General features: G+C 34.8%; 1 protein-coding gene and 1 long non-coding RNA gene across 3 annotated transcripts; both read right to left on the bottom strand.

The window, feature by feature from the left end:
• Positions 1-34: 34 nt before the first annotated feature.
• On the bottom strand, positions 35-26,835 carry dpys (dihydropyrimidinase). The gene is made up of 9 exons (NM_001123063.1): positions 26,480-26,835; positions 18,625-18,783; positions 16,260-16,439; positions 11,411-11,600; positions 11,183-11,339; positions 10,914-11,055; positions 9,645-9,787; positions 2,213-2,420; positions 35-1,271 (listed from the first exon to the last, which is right to left on the bottom strand). Exons 1-9 carry the CDS (start codon positions 26,729-26,731, stop codon positions 1,200-1,202), a joined length of 1,503 nt encoding a protein of 500 aa, NP_001116535.1. The 5' UTR covers positions 26,732-26,835; the 3' UTR covers positions 35-1,199.
• Positions 21,171-24,739, bottom strand: LOC137487970 (uncharacterized). 2 transcript variants are annotated; one of them, XR_012392509.1, is made up of 6 exons: positions 24,435-24,739; positions 24,276-24,331; positions 23,780-23,839; positions 22,851-22,965; positions 22,475-22,586; positions 21,171-21,400 (listed from the first exon to the last, which is right to left on the bottom strand). It is a non-coding gene; the product is annotated as an uncharacterized lncRNA (long non-coding RNA). The 2 variants fall into 2 exon arrangements; XR_012392510.1 differs by having other exon boundaries at positions 22,851-23,675; positions 24,435-24,513.
• Positions 26,836-27,951: the final 1,116 nt, after the last annotated feature.

The following is a 27,951-nucleotide window of genomic DNA, read 5'->3' as shown; positions in this document are numbered from 1 at the left end:
TTGTTTAGTTTGGGAAATCCACCACCCCAACACATTTGTTTGTTCTTCGTTTATTATGCCCTTTTCGTTTCCCCTAGACTTGGGGCGTAATAACTACCTGACAAATATCTTGTTGTCGATAACAGTTGTAAGGGCAACAAATAATAACTTGATTATCACAAATACTGCAGAAGGCCTATTGGAACTCACATGGACCCTAGATTCTCACAGAAATAAGTCAAGGAAAAATCATGGTTTATTTAATGACATTCAGTATAGAGGCTTGTGAGAAATTTGCAGAGTGAATGGCAACATCAACAGCCTGAGGAATCAAGACATTTGTGCTGCCCATTACATTACAAACCACAGGAGAGGGCAAATTCTTCAGCAAGATAGCAAACCTTCTCATACTTCAGCCTCTAAATCAAAGTTCCTAAAGCAAAGAAGGTCAAGGTGCTCCAGAGTTGGCCAGCTCAGTCACAAGATATAAACATTATTGAGATTGTGTGGGGTAAGATGAAGGAGGAGGCATTTAAGATGAATTCAAAGAATCTTGATGAACCACGGGAGTCATGCAAGAACTCTTTCTTTGCCTTTCCAGATGACTTTATTAATCAGTTATTTGAGTCATTGCAGAGATGTATGGATGCAGCCCTCCAAGATCATGGGAGTCATACACAATATTCATTCTTTTTCCACTGCACCATGACTATATATTGTATACCGTACATTATTTCTGTTAAATAAGACTTAAGCACTTAAGCAGACCTTACTCTCCTAGTTAAATCATTAAAAATCAAGGCATGATCATATTTTATTTTGGTAAAATAAGCGTAATCTTGAGGCCTTTGCCTTTCACATAAGCCACTTTTCATACCAAGTGATCAACTAGAAGTCAGGTTATTATTTGTTGTTCTTAAAACCTGGATAGGCGACAAGACTTTTGTCTGGGTGTGTATTTTGTTCTAGAAAGCTGAAGGAAAGTGATTGAGTTAGTGCTCTAGTGATCGGTGTAAAGTTTAAGTGTCTTTAAAACAGTTTTATGGAGCAGTGTGATACTTTCTGTGTTTTTCAAAAGTTCTTTGGGGATTTAGAAGTTTCTTCTGTGGCATTAGACTGTAATTAATTCTTTGGCTTTAACTGCAGCCTTACATTTAAAAAATGTACACGTACTGCACAACCATCTTTGTTGTAAAACAGTTTTCCTCCATGATTCAGGACTATTGTTTTAGACCAATAGATATGATTTCTCCAGTGTATGGTTCTCTGCATACAGCACTCGGAGTTCCAACCTAAAAAAAACAACAGTAGCATTATAGGTAACCTACAGGGCTTTCTTCCTTAATTTCCTCATTTATATTGATATTTTAGAGCTCTGTGGGGCAATTTTGCCCTGTTTACATCCCTTATTAAGAAAGATTTTGTCAATGTAATCACAAAACCTGACACTACTGCTTGGTTTGGAGTGTATGAATGGGATTTTTCGGATCTCGTGATCTAATACTGTAAAATAAGCTTGCATAATTCACATATAAATGCAAAAAGCAGAAAGAAACATGGACAGCAATATTTATCCTCTGATATCCATGAAACAACCCTGAACACTGTATATAAGCTTGGGTTAGAATCAGGACAGGTAAGAGAATATTGTTTAATGTTCTTATGTTGCATAATAATTAGGAATTACGCCAAATACATTTCTCCTATACTTTACCACTGCATGCCATGTGGTCTAAATTGGAAAAGCTCAAAATGTTTTAGACCATGTTTACACCTGTGTTTATTTTGTGAACATTTTGACAAAAACACACCCTTAAGGAATAGTTCAACCAAAAATTGTACTCTCCCACAAGTGGTTTAAAATCTTATAACTTTATAAGTTAAACACAAACTGAAAATATGTTGAGACCAATTAGAAACCTGTAACCATTGACTTCCTTGAGAGGGGAAAAAAAAAAAAAAAAAAAAAATATATATATATATATATATATATATATATATATATATATATATATATATATATATATATATATATATATATATATATTATGGAAGTAAGTGGTCCAGCATTTTTTCGAAATATCTTCTTTTGTGTTCAACAGAAGAAAGATAGTCAAAGAGGTTTGTGAGAAACCAAGGGTGAGTAAATGACAACAGTTTTTCACTTTTGGGTGAACTATCCATTTACCACCATCATGTATAAACAGGGCCATAGAGTCCAAATCTGTCTTACCTTTTCCCGTTGATTTATTCTCTTGTACACAAATTCAGCAAAGGGTTTGCGCGGAATGTATCGTCCCTCACCCGGCTTTGTGAACAGTTTGCCATTTTCATAAACCACTTTCCCCCTGGAAATTGTGACCACTGGAACCCCATGACACAGCATTCCCTCAAAGATGTTATAATCCACAGCCTGGTGGTGAGTCTTTGCTGAAATCACTCTAAGATTAAGCACAATAAGCAGATAAATATGCATCTTACGGTAAATCATGCTGTATCTTTAATCATGATGCATTGAAACTAATCAGGTTAATCCATCAACAGTGTAGCATCTGAGCCAATTTGGTGTAAAAAATAGCAAACTACAGTTTTCTTCCAAAATCTGTTGTTTCCTAAATTCAGCAATTTTTCCCCTCCACTGTTGTATCAGCACAGTTTAAAGAATGAGCTCTGAGTGGCCATCTGTCTCTAAAACTGAGACAAAACAGCAAAAAACGTGATGGAGATGACAGCTTTTGTGTTCAAAAGGTAATTTAGGAAGACAGTAAAACCTGTGGACTGTAATAGCTTTTTATTGTGTAATGGTAATTGGCTTTTCGTACTACATTTGTCTTAATTACGATTAATTGATTCATTTTTAATACATGCACTGTACTATTTCACATACTGTATATTTTGTTGCATCTATTATAATGCTGTGAAAGACATATTTCAGCAATTAAATATGATAAATGTTGCAGTATGGGAAAAGAAAGGCTGAAACATACCAGCCAAAATATTGCAAACACTTTTATTTCCTTTAAGTTTTGAATATGGTAAATTGTACTATAATTATATTAAATAATATACAGTCACCGGTCATTTTATCAGGTACACCTTACTAATACCGGCTTGGACCCCCTTCTGCCTTCAGAACTGCCTTAATCATTCGTGGCATAGATTCAACAAGGTACTGGAAATATTCCTGAGATTTTAGTCCATATTGACATAATTTGTTGGCTGCACATCCATGATTTGAATCTCCCGTTCCACCACATCCCAAAGGTGCTCTATTGGATTGAGATCTGCTGACTGTGGAGGCCAATTGAGTACAGTTAACTCAATGTCATGCTCAAGAAAACAGTCTGAGAAACTTTATGCTTTGTGACATGGTGTGTTATCCTGCTGGAAGTAGCCATCAGTAGATGTGTACTCTGTGGTCATAAAGGGACGAACATGGTCGGCAACAGTAATCAGGTAGACTGTGGCGTTGACATGATGTTCAATTGGTACAAATGTGCCAAAGTGTGCCAAGAAAATATCCCCCACGCCATTACACCACCACCACCACCCTGAACCATTGATGTTTAGCAGGATGGATCCATGCTTTCATGTTGTTGACGCCAAATTCTGACCCTACCGTCCGAATGTCGCAGCAGAAATCGAGACTCATCAAACCAGGCAGCGTCTTTCCCATCTTCAATTGTCCAATAGTGAGCCTGTGCAAATTACAGCCTCAATTTCCTGTTCTTAGCTGACATCCCAGTTAAAAAAATCCATTAGATCAGGAAATACTCAGACCAGCCCATCTGGCACCAACAACCATGTCATGTTCAAAGTCACTTAAATCACCTTTCTTACCCATTCAGATGCTCGGTTTGCAGCAGATCCTCTTGACCATGTCTACACACCTAAATGCATTGAGTTGCTGCCATGTGAATGCATTAATGAGCAGTTGGAGAGGTGTACCTAATAAAGTGGCCGGTGAGTGTACATCGACTTGATTTGTAACATGCTGATATATGTTCAATACATGTAACATTTTACTATGTAACCTTTTCAGTACTAAAATACTTTTTTCCAATATATAGCAGATTCATTTTTTTACAGAATTTCATAGGTTTTGTAAATTTTTGCAGGTTACAGTTTTTTTCAGTCTCTATAGTGCACTTCTCAGAACACTATTTACATTTGCAATTCTCTGCTATTTCTAACATTACATCTGCTTATGTCATGTCAGTCAAAATTAGCTAAACTTGTGAATGCTGAATAGTCACTCCATACAAAACTAATAGTCCTCATTTCATTACTTGAGTTATTACATACAAAAATGTTGAACTAGTTGTCAAAATCTGTCAAGCTAATTTTATAAAATATGTTATATCTTTTTCTTTTCCCTGAAAATGTCTTCTAATGAATGATTTACAGACATATGTGTGTTGTAGGTTTAGTTCCAATATGTACTGCAATATTGTTTACAGTTGTGCACAGCTCTACCCAAAGGAAGTTTATGTTTGTTGTAAATAAGGGTGTATTTATTTTTTTGCACAATGCTGTGAATAAATTAAAACTGCAAAGAGCAAATAGAGTGTGAAAAATACATATTTTTGTATTTTTACACACACATAAAATACAAAATACATAAAAAAGTGAAACATACATATTCAGTGTCTTGTGCTCAGACACCTCACTAAATGCAGTGATGTCTAACTTTACTGTAGCTTTCAAATGGCTGTGCAAATAGTATCTAGTGCTGTATTAAGCATTTTCAGCAAGTGTCACTAAAATCTGACTTCGTTGCATTGGGGGAAAAAAATGTCCAGAGTAAACTGTCATAATGAAAACATGACAATCCCATTTGACTATCTTGTTCATATACAATGGTGTCAGTAGTTTTCATCTTGATCACACTGACACTTTCATTTACATCAATACTTGCTTTTGAGAAATGAGCTATCCGCTTTGAGCAAGTGACATGCTTTTACAGGTTATCAACTAGGATTTGCAGTTCAGTTGTACTAATTGTTTTGAGAAATGCATTAACTGTTGTTAATGTAAATAATGTTGTGACAAATCCACTAAAGCGACTGAGGAAAAACTGTAACACTTTAAATACTGTTTCAGAATTAAAAACTGCAATTATTGTCTTCACATGGAAATAGTTTTTTATCCTAATCAATTACATAAATATCATTTTGTTGAGGTCAACTCTAAATCATAAGTATTGTTGAAAAACTACATAAAATCCTTATTTATACTCTTTTAAAGCTATGTATAAAGTACATGGTTTTAAATGGTTTATTACAGTTTTTCTCAGTCGCTTTGGTGCGTTTCTCACAACACCGGTGTATTTCTGCACAACAGTTAATGCATTTCTCAAACAATAAGTACAAGTTGCAAAACCTAGCTGATAACCTGCAAAAGCGGGTCACTTGCTCAAAATGGATAGTTCATTCCTCAAAAGCAAGTATTGATGTCAATCAAACTGTCAGTATCGTCAAAATGAAAAGTCCTGACACCATTGTTTATGAACAAGATAGTCAAATGGCTTACTCATGTTTTCATTATATCAGTTTACTCTGTACATTTTTAATGCAAAAAAGTCATATTTTGGTGAAACTTCCTGAAAATTCTCAAGATAGTACTATATACTATTAGCACAGCCAATTAAAAATACAGTAAAGTGAGACATCACTGCATTGAGTGAGTCATCTGAGTATAAGACACTGAATATGTATGTTTCACATTTTTTCTGCATTTGCTCTTAACAATTTGATTTTTTTTCATAGCATTGTGCAGAAGAATAAATACACCCTTATTTACAACAAACATAAACTTTCTTTGGGTTGAACTGTGCACAACTGTAAGCAATATTGCAGAACATATTGGAACTGAACCAACATACATACACAGGTCTGTAAATCATTCACGAAACTGTTCAATTTAGAAGACATTTTCAGTTAAATAAAGATTTATTTTTTTTATAAAATTAGCCTGCAAGATTTTGACAACTAGTTCAACATTTTTGTATGTAATGACTCAAGTAATGAAATGAGGACTGTTAGTTTTATATGGAGTGACTATTCAGTATTTACAAGTTTAGTTCATTTTGACTGACATGACATAGGCGGATGATAATGTTATAAATAGCAGAAAGTTGAATGAAAGCAATTGATGCATGTCCGAAAGCATTTCCAATTTGTTTAAAGGAATGAGAAACTGCTACTATGATATGCACAAATGACTAATTGTTTTGAGAAATGCATTAACTGTTGTGCAAATGTAAATCGTGTTGTGAGAAATGCACCAAAGCGACTGAGAAAAACTGTAATCATTATATATAAATGTAAAAATTGCAATAAATGTAACAATATATTAACAAATATAGATTTTAATAAACTTCTTCTTCACTAAGCCTGTAAATAACTCTTACCCACAGTAAAATCTCTTTTGTCTTACTGCTTTATCCTAATAATAATCAGATGGATGGATAATTATGCAATTTCACAGATGAACTGTCAGTTCAATCAAATGTAAGGCACAATTAGGACTGTTTGCAAAAAAATGTAGGATTATGCAAATATAATGAACAATCATAATGTTTTCCGTTATTTTCCCCTAAAAAAACACACATCCAGTTGCCCTTAATTGTCTAATGTACATCAGGACACGTCACCGGTGTCTTATTAGCGCGGCTTACACAATCGTTCAGCTCTGATTAATGCAACGCTGTTGTGCACTAAACTTCAGCACATTGGTCCTCGCCGCTGAACTCACATCAGCGGTTGGTTATTTGCCTAGAGGGAGCTAGCCCAGATTCATGGGGAAAAGGAACCGCAACGTGGCCCAATTATATAAGACTTAGGGCCGTCTGCTGTTTCCGTCCTCTCCTCTCATGCGTGCTCTTTTACAAACGACGTGTTTGAGCAGGAAGAACGATTCACAGTTCTTCCATTTATGGTCACGTCTTTACAGCCAATCCACTGTATTAAAGCTTCGTCATGGCAACATCTAGAAGCATGTTCAACCTTCAGCACAGATGTCTGAGCCCGCATACATGCGTGCATTCCATAATAAGCACATTTCTCAGGTCTGTTTATGGTTTTTGTTATGTCAGATCAAATATGGGAGTAAAAACACTCTAAAAATCAGGAAAGGGGCAATTCATGTGATGTTTAAAAATGTTCAGCTACAAATAAATTCAAGTGTTCATGAAATGAAGATGCTCAAAGACTGAAGCTTATGTACGGTGACACATTGGGCAAATAAAAGCTTTATGCCATGCAGGGCCGGATTAAGAACATATTGGGCCATGGGGCTATGTGAAGTTTCACAAACTAATTTCGAGAGGACCATGTGATATGATTGACTGCAGCTAGTCTCTCATCTACAATCATTAGTTCACCAATCAGATTAATATAAATGCACTATACAGTAAGTAGCCTAGCAAAAATGACTCCTTTATCTCTTTCCGAATAAACCCCCCATCCACCCCTTCTCCCCCTTTCCTCCTTTACCACGGGGAGCTCTTGAGAACCATCTGATCTTGTACTCTCCTTACATGCTCTATCAACCAGGTGGGAGCCTTGGGCTCAATAATCTCTGAGCACAGGGTTCTCTCCCGGGACAGCATGCCAAACCTGCTAATAGTATCAAGCAATATAAAAGTGTGAACTCTTGAAACACTGTTAATAAATGCAGGGTCCCTCACAATTTCTTCATGTTGTCCCAACACAAATTGATTAAGTTAACTTAACACTTTTAACAAATTTATGCGGCTTGAACATAAAAAAAATTAAGTTGTCCCAATTAAATCTCAAGAATTGTGTTATTTCAGCTCATTTTAAATTAGTTTGAACAAGAAAAAAAAATTGAGTGTAGCAAAAAGGGCCCCGGTTATTTTTCACCTCAAGAAAATAGCTTTTTTCTCAATTTAATATTATTATTGTTAATTTTGTAAGTAATAATCTTATCTAATTTTCCACTTTTTGATTTATATTTGATTATTATAAATGCTTTATTTAATTAAAGTAGCTTTAAGCATACAAATTAATCAAAATAAGCAAAAAAAAAAAAAAACAACAACAAAAAAAAAAAACACATATTTGCAATACTTCTTAAATGAGCTCTCTCTACCATAAAATAGGGCTATCTTTAAAAACTTTAAATATTAGCTGCGCAGAAATCCCTAAAATATATTTAAAATCCTTGATTCTATTTTCCAATTTTGTCTTAAAGGGCACCTATGGTGAAAAATTTACTTTTCAAGCTATTTAGACAGACACACTGCAAAAAATGCTTTTCTTACTTAGATTTTTTGTCTTGTTTCTAGTCCAAATATCTTAAAATTCCTAAATCAAGAAGCATTTTCTAGACAAGAAAAACATATAGTCTTGTTTTCAGAGTTAGTTAGTTTTTCCTTAAAACAAGCAAAATAATCTGCCAATGGGGTAAGCAAAATAATCTTACGTCAAAAAAAAAAAACAAGATTAATTTGCTCACCCCATTGGCAGATTATTTTGCTTGTTTTAAGGAAAAACTCACTTAATATTGGCATTTTATTTCTCAAAACAAGACAATATGTTTTGCTTGTCTAGAAAATGCTTCTTGATATAAGAAATTTTAGATATTTACAAGACAAAAAAATCTAAGAAAAGCATTTTTTGCAGTGATATTTGTAGGTATAGTGTATAGACCGTCATATTGGGGTGATATAAACACACCCAGACCACAACTTGACGTAGGAGTCCCCCCGCCCACCGAATTGATTGATAGCTGTGTATTAACATGTCCTGGTAGTCACGTGTATAATCATATCAACAAGACAGGACGTGCGCAAAGCAACCGGGAATAAAAGGTCTGTCCAGTTTGCTAGGATCATCAATCATCATCAAATGTGATCAAGAAGAGTGAGTTTCACAAGTTTAAAATGTTTTTAAACTGCTGAATGGAACGATTTCGCATTGCTGGTGTCTGAGGTCCTGTACTGACTCGGAAGGTGCAGAGAATAGTGTCAAACAGCTGTGTGTAGACTATTCTGTCACAAAACTCGTTTAAAATCCTACACGATGGTAATAGTTTGATTAAGGCATTTACATGTCTCTAGTGCACTTTAAAAATGCGAGTAAAAATATGCGTATTCCACGTCTTAATCACTGTTTACATGTTAGACTCTTAATCAGTGCATTGTCTAAATCGGATTAAAATCGGATTATTGGTGTCCATGTAAACATACTCATTGTAGGGTCAGTGATTTGTTCAAAAGCTGTAGATCTGACCTGGCTATATGTGAGACTACATGTTAAATTAATCCCTTTCTATGCATGAAATATTTACTGTACATAGTGTTCTGAATACCTCTTCTGGCATTATTTTGAACATTGCATGAGTATACATCATAAATCTCTCTTTTGAGCATGTTTGAATGTCAAATCTTTTTGATTCTCCTGGTTCTTTACATAAAAAAAAAATCTTTATAGGAAGTCAGTGAAAGTCTTGCATTTTAAGTTTTATTACAAGGCTGTTCACACTTTTTAAATATGTAATATGTGAAGAATGTATTAAAAGTACACTTTGTATTAACATTGGCCATCTGTTTGTAATGCCTGGACATTGAAATACGACTCATGATTCATTAAAGCATGTAAATGAGGTCACGCACAGTTTTCTAGGCTGCTGTGATTTACCTGCTGGCCTTTGGGTCCCATATGACCAAGTCTGCATCAGAGCCTTTAGCAATTCTCCCTTTTCGAGGATAAAGGTTGAAGATTTTTGCTGCGTTAGTACTGGTGACTGCTACAAACCGGTTTTCATCCATTTTTCCGCTGTGCTAGGGAAAATGAAAACAAAATGGGATTTTTTTTTTTTTTTGCAGGGTTTTTTTTGTTAGTTTATTTTCCACAACCATGATAAAAGTTCAGCAAAGTTCAGCACTGCACTGAGACTGGATAGATAAACAGATTAATGGATAGACGGATGGACATATGGATTGATGATTAACAGATGGATGGATGATTGGAAGGATGGATGATTGATAGATGGACAGACAGATGAATGGGTAGTCTTTCTATTGTAGGAATTAAATATATAGATAGATAGACTGATGGACATGGATAGATGATTGACATGGATGGATGAACTAATCGGATTTAAACAGACAGACAGATAGATGAATGGATGATAGATGGATGGATGGATGGGTAATCTTTCTATTATATGATTAAGATAGATTGATAGATCGACTTAAAGATGGATGATTGATTGCTAAATTGATGGATGTTTCTATTATAGGATTAGGATAGACAGATGGACGAAGGATGTATGATTAAAAAATGGATGGATGGACAGATGGATAATCGCATAGTCTTTCTATTACAAGATTTAGATAGATAGATAGATAGATAGATAGATAGATAGATAGATAGATAGATAGATAGATAGATAGATAGATAGATAGATAGATAGATAGATAGATAGATAGATAGATAGACATACAGATAAACTGACGGATGGATAGATGTATAGATCATTGATTGCTAAATGAATGGATTTATTTATGGATGGATGGATGGATGAATGAATGGACAGATGGTCTTTCTGTTATAGGAATAAGCTAGACAGATGGATGGACAGATGATTAATTGCTAGATGGATGGATGGATAGTCTTTATAATATACGATTAGATTGATGGATAAATGTATGGATAGATAAACAGACAAGACAAGACACATGAACAGATATAGATTTAGAGACAGACAGACAGACGGACAGACAGACAGATGAATGAATGACTGATTGCTGGATGGATGGATGGATGGATGGATGGATGGATGGATGGATGAATGGACAGACTGACAGACAGATCGACAGACTAGAATAGAGGATTGATTGCTAGATGGTTGGATGGATGTATGGATAGTCTTTCTATTATAGGATTAATTTCAGAGGCACTGACCACTCCCTTCTCCCATATAACAGACATGCGGTCTTCAACACCATTGACTCCATTTGGGATTTTAGTGAAGTCATCTTTCCCAAGGGCTTTCTGGCACACAGAGAATGTGCAGTTATCTGTTCCTGTTACGCTTAGATCATCACTGTAAGATAGGACACATTTTCATCTGATTGCTTCATCTTCATCACTTTATATTTGGCACATGAACATAACCTTTTGCATTTCGTGGAGTAAAAAAAAGAATGCAAGTTAGGAAGTAGAAACCATACTTGGCCAGCAGGTCCATCAGATATCCAGGGGTACTGGGATCTGGTCTCAATGGTGGGCCCATGACAAAACCAGCAGCATGAGCCCAGTTCTCATGCCAATAGTGAGTGCCATCTGTGCCCAGTCCAGCCGCAATGGGCTCTCCAAACACCAATCGACCTGACAGGAAACAATCAGTGCGATAAAATAACTCTTCTATTCTAAGAGTGTTATTTGTGCTTTAGTCTTACCATTTCTGCGTGCATTAGCCACCACCTTCGCTGCAGATTTGCTCATGACGTGTACCACATAAAGCGGGCAATTTGTGGCATGAGCAATAGTGATGGCACGCTGTGTGGCCTCCGCCTCCACTTCTTCTGGACGACACATTTCATGCCCCTCGGGACCCGTGATGCCTAGAGAGAGCATACGCTTTGCACCCTGCGCAAGCACAAACACAAATCAATATTCACAGACAGAGACTATTTTAAATCAAAACCATACTCTGAGAGGCAGGCATCATTTATATCTGAGCTACATCAGCTTAAAAAAATGCCTCACATTTAGCAGCTATAATATATGGCTTCTATTATACCCGCATTAGCATTTCTGAAGGAAACAGCGGCGCTTGCAATGCAGAAAAAGAATCAAGCAGTTGTTATATTTTCTGAAAGAAACAGGAGTGGTGCTGCTTGCCTAGCAAAACTCGCAGCCACAGTGTTAAAGGTGCTGTATGTATGTTTTTGAATGCAGTGCTTCCCAACACTCTTCCTTAAGGCAGAGCAACAGTACAGATTTTCAAACTCTTCGTAATCAAACACATCTGAATCAACATTAGTAGTGACTCCAAGACCTGAAGTTAAGGGGTCAGATACAGTAACGGAGACATCTAAAATATCTACTATTGGTGGGCCTTCAGGAACAGGGATGGGAAACACTGTTTCTAGTGCATAAAAATATCATAGTATATAAAAAAAACAATGCTACGATTAGTAATTCTCCCTTAAAAAGAGTGATCAGTGTCAGAATGTTTGTTTTTGTTTTTTTTCTGTAAAACCAACACAATCTCACGGCAATTCATAACTTTTTCATTTAGTGGCTAATTCGTATGAATTCGTACGATCTAATTCGTACAATTTAGTACGATTTGCTTATCCCCCAATGACGGTTGGGGTTAGGGGTGGGGTTAGGTGCCACGCCTCCTTTTTAAAATCGTATCATTTCGTACGACTGAAATCGTACGAATTTGTACGAATTAGCCACTAAACTGGCAAAACTTAAAATACTTACGTTTTCTCGTGAGATCAGGCTGGTATAACTCTATCCACTGCCAGTTTACTTAATTATATTTCAGCAGCCCGGGTTGACTTGGCAGAAAGCATAGTGTATTTAATTTTAGTTTTGAAGGCTCTTTCAATTTATGTGGGAACGGTTGAAAATGCGACGTCTAGTAGCAGTAGCTGTCATGATCACCAGCAATCAAATACTTGCAAATCGCTGGAGAACTACATCATATACTTCAATAACATCATGCACCACTTGAACACCAGTTCCTTATTCCTACTGATTACGCACGCACACACACACACACGCATGCACACACGCATACACACACAGACACACAGACTCAGGTGATGGTCATCCTCAATGATTAAATAGACTATATACAACCCAGTTTCACACACTCTTTGCTGAGTCTTGTTACTGTTTATGCGCATTTGAAAGCATTTACCTGTGTTTGCCTGTCTGTGTTTTAATCCCTGTACCTGTTTTCAATCGTTCTCTGTCCTGACCATCGCTTGTTATCTGAATTATGTTTAGGATTTTCTCCATTGTTCTCAGTGCTCTTGTTTTCCCTTGCCTGTACGACCATTCCACTTTATATTAAAGCTACATTTGGAACTTTTTGCATTTGGAACTACAGTATCTCGATTGTCAGCACAATCTGTCATAATAGTAGCAGTCGCTGCAATGAGATACAGATTATAGATAGCAAATGATACTAATATAACAAATGTAAACAGTAGCTGAGCAGCTTACATCCTAACTACCTGTACATGCGACATGACATGTTCATTGCGCTTTGGCGACCCCTGATGAATAAAGGGACTAAGCGGAAAAGAAAATGAATGAATGAATGAATGTTAGGTACAGTAGGATATGGTGTTGAAATGTTTGCTAGGGTGTTCTAATTGTTTCAAGTGTATTTATGCTATATTGTTGTAAGTAGCAGCTAAGGTTTTTAGTGCATTAGGGCTGTAATGGTAAACAAATTCCTACTGTAAATTTGTTTTATGGGTTTTTTGGTTTGATATGCATGTGTACTAAACAAGAGTGTTGTATTTACCCACTGCATTTGCAAAAACAAATTTAAAACTTCTAGTTTTATGTATTTTATTTTTTTTACAAATCAACACCTCAATTAATTATATTAATTAATAATATTAATAATGAGTATTAATAATTGAAGTTATTCAATCCTTGATGCATGAATAAAACTTAAAAGCCTTTTGTTTAATTTCACCATTTGTTCTAAAACTGCTAAACACAAACACAGAGGCAGCGTGGCACTGTGAGTAGTGCTGTCGCCTCACAGCAAGTAGGTTGCTGGTTCGAAACCTCGGCTGGGTCAGTTGGCATTACTGTTTGGAGTTAGCATGTTCTCCCCGTGTTGGCATGGGTTTTCTCAAGGTGCTCTGGTTTCTCCCAGAAATCCAAAGACATGTGCCAGAGGTGAATTGGGTAAGGCAAATTGGCTGTAGTGTATGTGTGTGAATGAGAGTAAATGGTTGTTTCCTAGTGATGGGGTGGAACTGGAAGGGCATCTGCTACGTAAAACATATGCTGGATAAGTTGGCGATTCATTCCGCTGTGGCAACCCCTGATTAATAAAGAGACTAAGCTGAAAAGAAAATGAATGAATAAAGGAATGAACAAACACAAAGAACACAAAAAAAGAAAAAAAATAGGTTCCATAGTCACTGAATTCTATAGTATTCTCTATACTCTAAACAGAGAATTAAATTGTGTTATTAAATGTATATATAATGTAATGTAAATATATATATATATATGTATGTGTGTGTGTGTGTGTGTGTGTGTGTGTGTGTGTGTGTGTGTGTGTGTGTTTGCATTTGAGGGGTGGGGGGGTGAACTATCCCTTTAATGCACAAATCTGCAATGGAAATTTTTTTTCCTCTCTCTCTCTTGCTGTCACCCACTTTTGGCGCTGACTGGAATGTAAAATTCACTAATAGGTTAATTAATGTGCATTTTGATAATTAGTGAAGGCAGGTGATACAGGTTACTAAGCGACTTTAAAAAGCCATTAGCTGAGGAAAGAAAAGGTGGAAAGAGTCATTGTGTGAAATGGTGCCGAAAGAATGAGCGCATAAGAGACTGTGGCTTTTCCTCTGGAAAGTGAGGATTTCATTGCTTTTCATTTGTATTTTGAAAGGCAAAGAAAGATTTTAGTCTGTTTTTTGAAACCACGTATCTGACCGCTAAAAGTTTAGTGTTCTGTTTAAGATGTGTTTTAGTCTTTGTCAAGTCTGGTCTGGTCACATTCTTTCATACCTGGGGCTAAATGACCAATACATGTCCTCTCTCCATACTTGGATTATGCTAGAGAGTATTCTTTATGAAAGCAGTAACATGCATAACCTCCTTTAAGAACCGCTTCTTTAACTCTATGTATTTGGCGCCCTCCAGTGTCATTTTTCTACATTTGCGGTTTATTCTAAGAATAATGCACAAGGTTTTAGTTAATTAAAACATTTCATCATATATGTGCCTAAATTTCAAACAAATTTAGGCAAATGCGTGGTAATTTTTTAATATAACCTTGTCCAGTGGATTCTGACTATTTCTAGACTTGGCCTGGAGTCTTATGGTATAAGTGATTTTTATTTATTCATTTATTTTTTACGTCGCTTTATTTTTTTAGTACAACAGTTACTCCAGTAGAAAAGATATTTAAAGATGCCATTTTAAATTGTAAAGAAATCTGTGTTTTTGAAACTATGAAGTCGATGATCAATGATTTGAATGATTTAGCCTGACTATTACTGTTGAAAAAATATTTAAAATGTTTCCCAAATTAAAATATATTATGTTCAATGGGGAGATAGTTGTTGTTTTTTACCAAGATATTTAAAAAGGACATATTTCAGAGCAGTAATCACAATACCATGAAACCGTGATCCTTTTTATCCAAGGTTATCATACCGTCAGAATCATATACCACATATCACATTCTACACCAGGGGTGGCCAACCCTGTTCCTAGATAGAGCCACCTTCCTGTAGATTTCAGTTGCAACCCATATCAAACCGACCTGCCTGTAATTAGCACGTTGTGTTCAGGTCCTAATTAATTGGTTCAGGTGTGTTTGATATGGGTAGCAACTGAAATCTGCAGGAAGGTGGCTCTCAGGAACAGGGTTGGCCACCCCTGTTCTAGACTAACAGGACACTTATGGCTTCATCCTGCATTATTTGCTGTATGCAGTATTGGGCAACAGAGTCTAAAACATATATTTATGTGATGAAATAGCTGGATATTACTAGTCTTGTACTAATCACACATCTATGACGGTGTTTGTAAAATAGTTACCATTTGACTTTTTGACCAATGTACTTTAAAACTTTTAACAGTGGCATTTATGTTAGTGTAAAGGCCTGGGCCAGTTATTGTGCAACATGATCTGTTTGTCTAAGGTTCGATCTACTTTACTTTTAAATAATGATTTACAAAAAGCCCTTTCACACTGGTTTACTCTTCTTAGAACCATGTTGAAGTTTAACTTCGAGGTTAAAACACTAAATCCTTTACAGGCTCATGCTGATTCTCATGGAATTTCTAACCTCGGTGATAGAAGAAGTAATGGAGATGGCTAATAGTATATTATATAATATGCAGTACTCAACATACTGTAAGTGTGTGTGTGTGTGTGTGTGTGTGTGTGTGTGTGTGTGTGTGTGTGTGTGTGTGTGTGTGTGTGTGTGTGTGTGTGTGTGTGTGTGTGTTTTTGTCAAGATACTGATATTGTATTTTCAAGTGTAACTTCTGAGTACTCATTCACCTCTTAGCAGTACTCACCTCTGCAATAAGGTCTCCATTCTCTGCATGGACTTGAGCTATTGCCCCAATCTCTTTACATGTGGAGAAAACAGCATAGAGCTCGAGGTCTTGCAGCATGTAGAGGTCTTTGTATGCCATAAACATCTTAAAAGAGTTGATGCCTTTTTCAGAAACAAGAGTCTCCATTTCTTTCTTGACCTATAGAGAGAGCCCAGTATTTATGTTAATGTTATTCAAATATCAACACATTTATAGATCAAAATTCCATGTGATCTGAACATGAGGAGAGGATCTGACTAAGTAGAATAAATGTTTACAAGTAATTTTGTGTGTGTGTGTGTGTTTTGGACATGCACATGTTTTTCTGGCATTTTTATCAACAGCTGTGCACATATCCTTCTTTAACCCTATAAAGATCATCATATTTGATACACACATTTCTAAAGCCTCCTAATTAACAACATAATTAAAACTTTCAGATAAGTAAACATAACATGATATTTATGTTCATTTCCCTGCCACTGTTTCTTTAAGACCAACATTGAATTTTTTTAGTTGGAAAGAGAAGACATTAGTTTAGCCAATGATGTGTTTTGGTTAGGTCACATGACATGCAGTGTTTTTCTGTAGCGCAATTTCTGACTCACTAGCATTTATTGTGAGTAGTTGCTGAATGCAAATGTTAACTTCAATAAAAACAAAGGATCAAATTATGTCAGATCCACAAAAATAATCTGAAACATCACCTCCAGTAAGTTATGAAATATTCACAACTCAATTTCTTTTTATCAATTCAGTTTTTGTTTTGTAAATTGATCAAACGTGTGTGTTGCCAAATGGTGCAATAGTGGAACATGCAATATTGCAATAGATTAGCTTGCTAGCAAGGTCAGCTGTGAACTTTTAAGTTGTAACAATAACAATAACATGAAAGCTAGTAATATAATGTTGATAGGTGTATGCTAATGGCAGTATAAGTTCTGTGTTAAAGCTTATAATACTTCAACACCAATTAAATAATTTCAAACAATAAAATTATTAATTATAAGCTAAATTCTAAATTTAGAAATTTCTAAGTTAGACCCACTGTTGGAAAGTACCTTAATTAAAAAAAAAAAAATTCACAGTACTTCAAGTTAAGCCATTTTAAGAAAATAAAAACAGTCAAATATATTTTTTTATAGATCTATCATAATGCGTAGAGGGTGAAATGTTTTACATTTTTTGTATGAAGTTAAAAAATTGCCTACAATGCAGGTGCCAAATATTACATTTGAAACATTTTTATAACATTTAATACATTTGGTAGACTGATTCCTCCAAAATGACACATACAATGTACATTTATCATTGCGTAGAGGAAACATTGTTTACAAATAGCAGACAAAAATATTTTTTCATAAACCTGTTATTTTTGTGAATTTAATTTTTACGTAAAATTAAAATGAAACATCCAAATTGCTTTTGTTGCACTTTATCTATTCATAAATGAAAAAAAAAAGTGTTTGCTGATTTCGACTACAACACCTGTTTTGAAGCACTGTTATCATCACAAATTATAATTTTTTAATAGGATGGCATGGTGGCTCAGTGGTTAGCACTGTCGCCTCAAAGCAAGAAGATTTCTGGTTCGAGTCCCGGCTTGGTCGGCATTTCAGTGTGGAGTTTGCATGTTCTCCCTGTGTTGGCGTGGGTTTCTTCCGGGTGCTCCAGTTTCCCCCACAAGTCCATTATAGGTGAATTGAATAAATGTAGTGAATGAGTGTGTGTGAGTGTTTCCCAGTACTGGGTTGCAGCTGGAAGGGCATCCGCTGCGTAAAACATATGCTGGATAAGTTGGCGGTTCATTCCGCTGTGGCGACCCCTGATTAATAAAGGGACTAAGCCGAAGGAAAATGAATGAGCCATAAATATCTATTTCAGAAGCATTTACTGTACATACACCAAACACCACTGTTTTATTCATATCTGTATTATGGTGTTTAAAAAGAGATACGTGCATACAAAATTTTCTAATTATATATATTTTATTGTACCCAATTTGTTTGTTTTTTTTGGCTTTTTGCTGTACGTTCTTTGGAGTGATAAAAAGAGATGTCTAAACCCTCTCTGTACACACCTTTGAATCTGATATGCCAAATAAATAGGGGAAAATGCAAATGTATGCAAATTAGGCAATTGTAACTAATTTGCATATGTAAATATAACATTTTAGAAAAATTTTATAAATATAAAAATGTTTGCAATTCTTAATGTAATCAATCAACTGGGGAACTACAGTGATATATATATATATATATATATATTACCCTGTTTACCTGCAGTGTATTGCATTAAGCTACAGTAATGCTGGTTTATAAATATACTTGAGCAGTATTCGTACAGTGTCGTCCCACCAGGTCACTGCCATATGAAGGGAGTAATCGCAGCAGACTTTGGGGTCAGCCGTTCTCCTCCAGCGCTCATAGGCCTCCAGAAGCGAACACCCCTTCTGTGCGATGACAAAGTCCAGGATCATGGTCGTTCCTCCTGCGACCGCAGCCTGCGAACACATGTTATACAGCAACATCAACACACGCTTTCAAACATGTTGCAAATTAACTTTCTGGTTACATTCAAATCACCATGGATGTTGACCTTTGAACTTTATACATCATTTTGTAAAGCTGTCCTCTTTATATGTCATCATGCTGTTTTATTAATGACTGACAAGTTTGGACATGCAGAGATTTTTCTGGCATTTTTATCACCAGCTGCGCACATTTCCTTCTTTAACCCTATATCATCATATTTGATCCACACATTTCTAAAGCCTCCTGATTAACAACATAATTAAAAATTTCAGATAAGTAAACATAACTTTTATATTGCTAATAATATTTTAAATGAATATCTAATAGACTTCTGATTAGGGGTTTAAATCCATATGATAGTTTTTAGAAAACAAAATGCAAGTATCATTTGTGTGTTTATGTGTCAATTATAATGTTTATGATTAATTATGAATAATTATGGACCCCAAAATGTAAACTATAGCATTTAAATATCTTTACATAGTTAAATAATTTAATTTTAATTATAAGTGACAAGTGATTGCTCAGCTATTTCAATTAATATTCAAAAATCTTTGTAGTAATAATAATAATAACAATGATGATGATGTTAATAACTGCAAATTCCGCAGATCTTCAGCCCATCATTTAGTCTATTTATTTACTTGTGCATTTATATTTACATTTATATTTATCCAGTTTTTAAATAATTTCAGTGATATTATTGACTAATAGGAAAATGTCCATATGATTTATTTTCAATACAGTTTGTAAAGTAATATTTTCTGTTTTTAGCAGATATATGAGAAACTTGCTTTGCTTACAAAATTAGTGGATCTAATTGGATTTGCAATGTAAACGTTAAATAAAAGTTAAAAAGTTATTATTTTTTATGTCATATATATTTTATTTCACAATATAAGTTTTCAGTTATGATTTCAAATTTCTCAGCATATACTGCATATGAGCCATAAACGGTTACACAACACAACATTAAACCCTTATGCATGCTCTTTTATTTTTATTTATTTATTTATTTATTTATTTATTTATTTATTGTTTTATTTATTTATTTTTTTTTTTTTTATTTATTCATAGAAATAAAATTTAAGAATATATACAAACATGGCATAGTATTCAGTCGCAAACACACTGAGCTTGTTTGCATTGAATACTGTACTTTTAAATTACTCGCAACATTGAGAAGAATACAGATGGAAAAAAACATATTTTTTTAAAAATTCAATACTGATGTTCCCCAAATGAGCTATTGACAAACAAGGCTTCAGTCATGAGTCTTATGTCATCAAACTGAATTTTATAAGCAGTGAATAATGCTGTTAAAACTACACTATACTGTAAATATGATCATTTATTTATAATGTTTGACATAATTAGCACAACACACAAATTGTACCATTATCAATAAGCAATATATCAATAATAATTCCCTGGAAAAAAAAAAGATTCATTGAATTTAGTACTTTTTGGTTTAATAAGTGGTTGCATACAGTTTATATGGGCAGATATTTAAGAGTTTCAAGTGATTTTTAGGGTATTTATAAAGTAATATTAAGAGGATCGCGTGCTTATGATTGCTTGCGGCTGGTCCCGCTTTTCCAATTTATGGTTTACCAATCAGACGATTCCTAAACCACTATAAATACCCTACGTTCCACATAACAGCCATCTATGTTTTCAAGAATCTCCCCTTCCACCCCTACTTCTCGTCCTTTCCTAGATGGGTGGCCCAGTGGTTAGCACTGTTGCCTCACAGCAAGAACGTCACTAGTTCTAGTCCTTACCAAGCCAGCCAACATTTCTTTGCGGAGTATACACATTCTCCCTGTGCTCATGCGGGTTTCCCCCGGGTTCCCCGGTTTCTTCCCACCATCCAAAAACATGTATTTTAAGTTAATTACCTAATCCAAATCGGCACCATTGACATGCTCCTACACTGTAAACGATTTCTTGTTAAATCAACAGTAAGTTACTGGCAACAATTATCCAGTAGCTGCTGTATTTCATAAAACGGTAACATTACTGTAATACTAATTACATTAGTATTACATTTACTGTAAAATGTAATACATCATTTTACTGTTGTTGATTTTTACTGTAACACCAATTACAGTAGTGATACACATACTGCAAAACTGAAAACAGTATTTTATTGTACATTTTTACCATGAAGAACTACGGTATTTTAACGTTACTTTTATTATTACTGTATAGTATTTTACAGTTATTAAATGTTATTTTATTTTATTTAATAGTGCTACTTTATAATGGGTAAAAATGTTCAAAAATTGCACAAGTGTTATTTTAACTGTTCAAGAAATACAAGAAAAATAAAGAAACTGAAACTTTAACTTCACAATAAAGGTTTATTGTGTAAACCATGCTAAAACAGTAGCAATAATTCAATATAACAAAGCAACAGAACACTAATAAACAATTAATCATTAAAACCAGTCAACAATTAATGCATCAAAAATTATTACAATTTTAAAAACAGGTGAAAATACTGCTACAAGACAGGAAATGATGAAGGCCAAATGATGTGGAAAGGGACAGTGAAAAAGGGCAGCAGCACTTCTGATGATCCTGCAAAAATGACAGGCAAAATCAATCACTGAAGTAAAAACTAATCATCCCTCAAACCATTTAATTCATTCAGAAACGAAACACTGCACTGTTGTTTTTTATACACACACATATATATATATATATATATATATATATATATATATATATATATATATATATATATATATATATATATATATATATAAATAAAACAGTTATAATATATATAACAGTTTTTTTAATTGTTTTTGTTGGTGAAATACAGTTTGTTGTCAATTCACAATTACACTAACGTTAATGGGGAAAAGATCAGCGGGCATTGTTCTTAAAGATTGCTATTCAGGTGTCCACACAGGTGTGTAAAAAATAAAGTCTCATCTTAACTTAATGTCCGACTCTGTATAACTCGAATATCTGATTCCATGATCACACTACTAGTGCTTCCACGAATTTAAGAGGGGTGAACGCAGTTCATTCTCACTTTAAGAGGCTACATATTTAAAATTAAATAAATAAAAATAATCTAATTTAACGTGACTAATGTTAATTAAATACTTTTAGGCTTTTAACACGTATAAATCCACTTCTAACTTACAGATAAGATTGCGTTAGAGAACATGAAAGCCATGAGTTACTGATATTTGGTTTGCATAAAACAAAGTAATCACTAAGCATTCATTTTTGGCAAAATCTGCAGAGAGGCTCAGCAACACGAGGAAATGTGTTAAAGTTGAGTAGAGAACTAAAGAGCAGTCTAGCCTACTTCATGAAATGTTTGTGGTAATATTCTGCTGTCAATTCGTATTACTGTATTTCAATATGCAGCAGTGATGGCATGTCAGCGAGACAAATAAACATTTTATCGAGTCATTTCATACAATTTATTTATTAATTTTTTTTTTTATACAAACCCTCTAGTGACATTTCCTCAAACTAAATCATCATAACGTTACTGTGCACAGCATCAGTAAAACGTTGAGAATAATTTAAATACTTAATTTTTTAAAACAGTCACTGCTGATTAGAAACTAACATTAAAGCTAAGCTTACAGAAATCCTGTATGCATGACAATATAAAGATGTATTACTCACTGATGTTGAAGCACTTCCAGGTCATCAGAGATGTAGACAGGACAGAATGTGTGCTATCAAATGAGCTCTTGTGCAGCCTTTGTTGGACATCCAGGTAGTATGTTCACCCACACTGTAAGAAACAAAAACAGAAACAATTTATTAAAATGTGAGGGATAGTAAACATGTTTGGTCTACAGAGAGAAGAAAATGTTTAATTTAAGCATTGATCCTAATGAATCTATTTCTAAACTACATTTAACCTTATCACGGAAACAGCATTTTTGAGCTTTTAGACCAGGGGTGCTCAACCTTGTTTGCTTTAAATTAGAATTAAAACAATAAATCTCTATGTCAAATAAAATACTTCAGATCTAAATAAAGCAGGTGTTTTTACCTAAAGGTTCCTTCCCTCCAGTTAGTTTGGCTGCAAATCCCTCCACATCTGTGCTTTATTCGGTTCTTGTCTTAAGAGTAACTGGTGTCGCATTCCAGGTCCATCACAATCTGGGCTAGAAGGACAATATGACAAAAGACAAGACACATATAAATAAGTCTCAGAATAAAATATTTAAAGGAATAGTTTACTTTTTTGCCACTATTTACTTCACGTGTTTTAAACTAGTTTGAATTTCTGTTAAACACTAAAGCAGATATTTTGAAGAATGTTAGTAACCAGTAACTATTGACATCCATGTTTAAACCAAATTTCTTTAAAAAATACGAGTTTGTGTTCAACGGAACAAATTAAATATATAACTATTTTGAAACAAGTAGAGGATGCCAAAGATGCTATTATTTTCATTTTGGGGTGAACTGTCCCTTCAATTCAAGTGTCAAGCAATAGTCATAAAAACTGATGTGTCGCTTGAGGAAAACTAAATCAAGTACCTTCTTTGAACAAGCAGAATCATTATGCCATTGTATTCAGTGATTCTCTTTTACATTTTCCCACTATAAAACGATAGCTTCAACATGCAATCCATGTTAAGACAAAAATTAATAGCATAAAATAACATATTGAACTAAACTTACAGTTTCCAGGCTGTTTGAAAAAAAAACAAACACATACGCCCAGTAAAATTGCTAATAAACACAAAGACAACAGTTATAGAAAAAAATGTTTGTCTAATATTTACTAAGCACTTGGTAGGCAAATAGCATAGCCGTGGCTGTTTTAACACCAGATGTTTTTTTTTTCTTAAAGTTTTCTTAGGAACTGCTGGAAGAAGAAAAAGAGGTTGTACATGAAAACTCCTCACAACAAATCTGTGAACAACTTGACATTTAAAAATCTAATCAAAATGAGGAAGACATCGACATTACCTTGAATAATCAAGTGAGGAGTGATTGGTTGCATCAGTTTTTCAACATCAATTACTGTAGCTGAAAAACAGATAAATATAATAAGAGTAAAATAAGACTTAACATTAATTAATCTAAATCTATGGTAAAACCATACCAATCTGTATGGGGTTAAAATACATTTGTACACAAATCATTCCCTGACCCCATCAATTTCTCTTAGATTAGGATGGATATGACTTTGGCTTATATCTGTGTACTCAGAACGTACACTCACCTCAGGTACACCTGAACATCAAGCTCATTAACATTATTGAGAAATAGACAATTAATATGTATTTTGTTAATATTAACGTTAGCTTAAAATAATTCAACTGCATTTAATTTTCAGCTCCATTTAATAAAACAGTTAAGACTCATTTCATTATGAGTTTAGTTTAAATAACTAACTTACAGTTGAAAAATTTTACCATAATGATAGCTTAGTCATAATGACTATGTGAAGACCAGAGCTTACCTTAACGGTAAACGTTTAACTTTTCATGGTGACTTCGCCTTCATCTCAGTGTTGTGCTGAAATAGAGAATTCATTAATGCAGTTACAATAAGTTGACGTTATGTTTTTCAGGTAACTTAACGTATGGTCAAAAACTCACTCAAGATAAACTTAACTTACTGTATCTAATACCTCGCAAACACTACAATGACCGCCTGGCGTCTGTTATTTCTTGTTTAAAATACCGTTTGTTAACGGACAGCGTGACATAACATAAGAACCTACAACTAATGTCACTTGGTTAATTCTTTTAAATTACACACACAATACACAGAAATACTTATAAAACAATCCTTTAACGGACAGAATTTGACTTTAAAACACTTACCGAGGATGAATTCGCTGGATGAAAGACGACAGGTGAATTTCAAATTAGGAGAGCCGTTGCCTGCATGTCGAGTCGTGTCCGTTCGGTTCTATGAATCGGCTCCTTAGTGAACAGTAAAGAATCGAATCCGCCTAAAACAGATCCCTTTTTGTATATGATTCATTACTATTTCGTTATACTGCTTGGCCACACGCATTTATACACTAATTATACACTAAGTGCATATTGCTGAATGTGCTTGTGAACACGTGTGATCAAATAATTCCCGAGCAAACGGTTCAATACGATTCAGAGTCGCTCGAGTGCTGAACCGAACCAGTGCAAACGTGATATTGATTACAATATAGTAACATTGTTTTTTATTCACTTTACCAGCGAAATTATTACATATATCTGAACTTGACAATACGAATAAAGTTCGTTTGAAGTGTTTTGAGAATTAATATTTTTTTCTCCCAGAATTCCTTTCACATCAACAAGCAAATGGTAATGGCGGATGAGAAAGCCCAGCTAATATTATAAATATTGCGTTTAATATGTCACGAAATAAAATTTTAACAGTGTTTCATGCGAGAATGTAGTTCTTACAAACTTAAATCTGTGGTTTATTTATAGATATCATGTGTAAATTGTAAGCGTGCTTTGCCGATATCGGAGATTCTGACCTCCAGGGTGTCCATCATCACTCATGTATCCGGCGAAACGAGGTTATAATCGGCTAGACATGTGAGACTTGCCCCGGTCTTAGATGGCTCTATAATGAATGTGTTATGAAATTTAGTTTTAACCGTTTTTCATGCGGGAATGTAGTTGTTTTAAACTCAAGTCTGTGGTTTATTTATAGAGATGGTGGGTATTTTAAAATATTGTTTTGAAAATGCGGAGATATGTGACCTCCATGGTGATGACGGGTGCCCTAACCTCATGAATCCGTCTAAAGCAGGCTGGTCATTCTGACATTTAAGCTAACTTTGGTTTCATGAATCAATTACTTTTGTTCCAGTTTACGTTTTGGTTAAGCACAAAGTTATGTTGATTAAAAATGATTTAATATTTTCATGTTAACCTTATAAAATTAAGGTGCAGTACACCCAAATATGGAAAACCAGGGGACAGTTTTATGCACTGAACAGTCTGAAGAAACTGGTTATTTTATTTTTCTTCACAAAATACTTTGTCAAAAAAATAAACATAATAATAATATAAAGTGTGTGTAGAGTTTTTCATGGTCATTTGCAGTACTGTATTTATGTGCACAGTAACTGATTTTTTCCCAAAATTCATTGTAAAATCTGCAGTAGCATACTGTTAATCATGTTCACAGTATGGAAATGTTGAGAATACATTATCATGCTGTGAAAACAGCAATATATACAGTAACACACTGTGCACAGCTTATACAGTAAACAACTGTTGAGAAATGCAGTATAATACCGTGAAAACAACAGAAATCGTTTACAGTGTAGTAAGTAGTTATCTCTTAAGAGCAATCCCTATCTGTTCATTAGCTACTACAGCAGCAGATCTACCTGAGCTCAAACTCCCCTCTTGCCTTGCAAACGGGAGGGAGGATGGCTCGAGGATTTTATGAGCTCAGGGTTCTCTCCCGGGACAGCATTCCAAAGAAGCTTTATAATCAATCAGCTAAGTGTGAACTCTTGAAACAAATCACATTCAACTTAATTTCTTTGTTTAAATTCAGTGCATATAAATTGTTTGCTACCCCTTACCTTAATAAAAAGGGTAATGAATAATTTGAATACTTCAGATAATTACAATAAACTCTTTAATAACAATATTAGATGCACAAAACGTTTTCTGTTGTTTGTAAGTATACCTGGGTGCCGGTCTGAAAGTCATCCGCAGTTGTGGTGCCCATGAAAGACAGCTCCATGTGAGTGTGAGAGTCTATTCCACCCGGCAGCACCAGTTTGTGTGTGGCATCAATGACCCGTGTGCCAGCGGCCACCTGCAGATCTGTTCCAACACCACTGATAACTCCATCTTCGATATACACGTCTGCCATCACAGAGAAATCCTCATTTACCACTTTCCCCCCTTTAATCAAAATACAGCTTTGTGCTGTCATGTTTTTACTCACTAACTAAAGCACAAATAAGAAAAAAGCTTTGTATCTTCTACAGATGTGCTTGTTTTCCAAGCACTGTGTCTCTATGTTTGAGTAGAAGTGTGTGGTCTGCAAGACTGACGGTCTGAATGTCTGACTGGGTCTTTTTTTTCTCTCTTGCTCTTTTTTTTTCTTTACCTTACACCCATTTCATTGCGAAATCTGCCTGCCTGACCTGTCCAGCCTGTTTCTGGCAGGATGAGCATGATTTATTTGAGCTTGTTCAAATGAAGAGGTTAAAAATGTCTAGCCTCCAGGTTTAGAATTTCCTTTACAAACTTTTATTCTTTTCTTCCTATTCAACATAGAGATTTATGCATACCTATAGGGCTATTTTTATCGAAGTTGATATCTAGCTGCACCATACTGGTGTTTCTTAACATCTAGTATTTACAAGGTGGGTTGTTAGGCCAACGCTCAACCCCCAATCTAAAGGACCAGGACTATAACCAATTCATCTATAGCGCATGTCTTTGGACTGTGAGTGCTTGAAGGAAACTCACGCGAACACGAGGAAAACATGCAATCTCCACAAAAATGACAAACCGCTCGAATCTTTCTGTGAGATGACACACAGTGGTAAAAAGAGTACTGAAAAATCATACTCAAGTAAAAGTACCATTACTTGCCTAAAAAATGTAGTGCAAGTAAAGTAAAAAGTATCGGTTGTGAAAATTACTCAAAGTAGCTCTTTCAAAAGTACTCAAGAGTAGTGAGTAGTGAAAATTACGCTATTAAAAGCTGATGTGTTTACATGTAATTTGTGGACGTGTGTAAACGTAACATTCTGTAGTGCATTTAGTTAGTATCCAGCAGGCACACAACAGCATAAGACGTTAATATTAGGTTAAATGTATGTTTTAACGTTAGGTGACCAAAATTCAATGTTCAGCCAGCGTCTAAGGACAACGTTATTTTGATGTCAAATAATGACGTCAAATAAAAATGCTATTTGGTCGATTTTAGGTTGTTAGAAAGTAACCAAAATCCAACGTCAACCCAACATCTAAAACCAACATCATATTGACGTCAAATACTGACTTTTAATTATCAGGTATGGCGACCAAAATCCAACATCTGATAAATGGCAATAGTGGTGACGTCCACACAACGTCAAGCTTTAACATCATTAGACGTTGATATTTGGTTGATTTTAGGTTGGATGTTGGACATTGACGTTG

Source organism: Danio rerio, chromosome 16 (genome assembly GCF_049306965.1).
Source record: "Danio rerio strain Tuebingen ecotype United States chromosome 16, GRCz12tu, whole genome shotgun sequence".
NCBI lineage: Eukaryota > Metazoa > Chordata > Actinopteri > Cypriniformes > Danionidae > Danio > Danio rerio.
The sequence above is the reverse complement of the archived record's forward strand: the minus strand, read 5'-3'. Positions and strand labels throughout refer to the sequence as shown.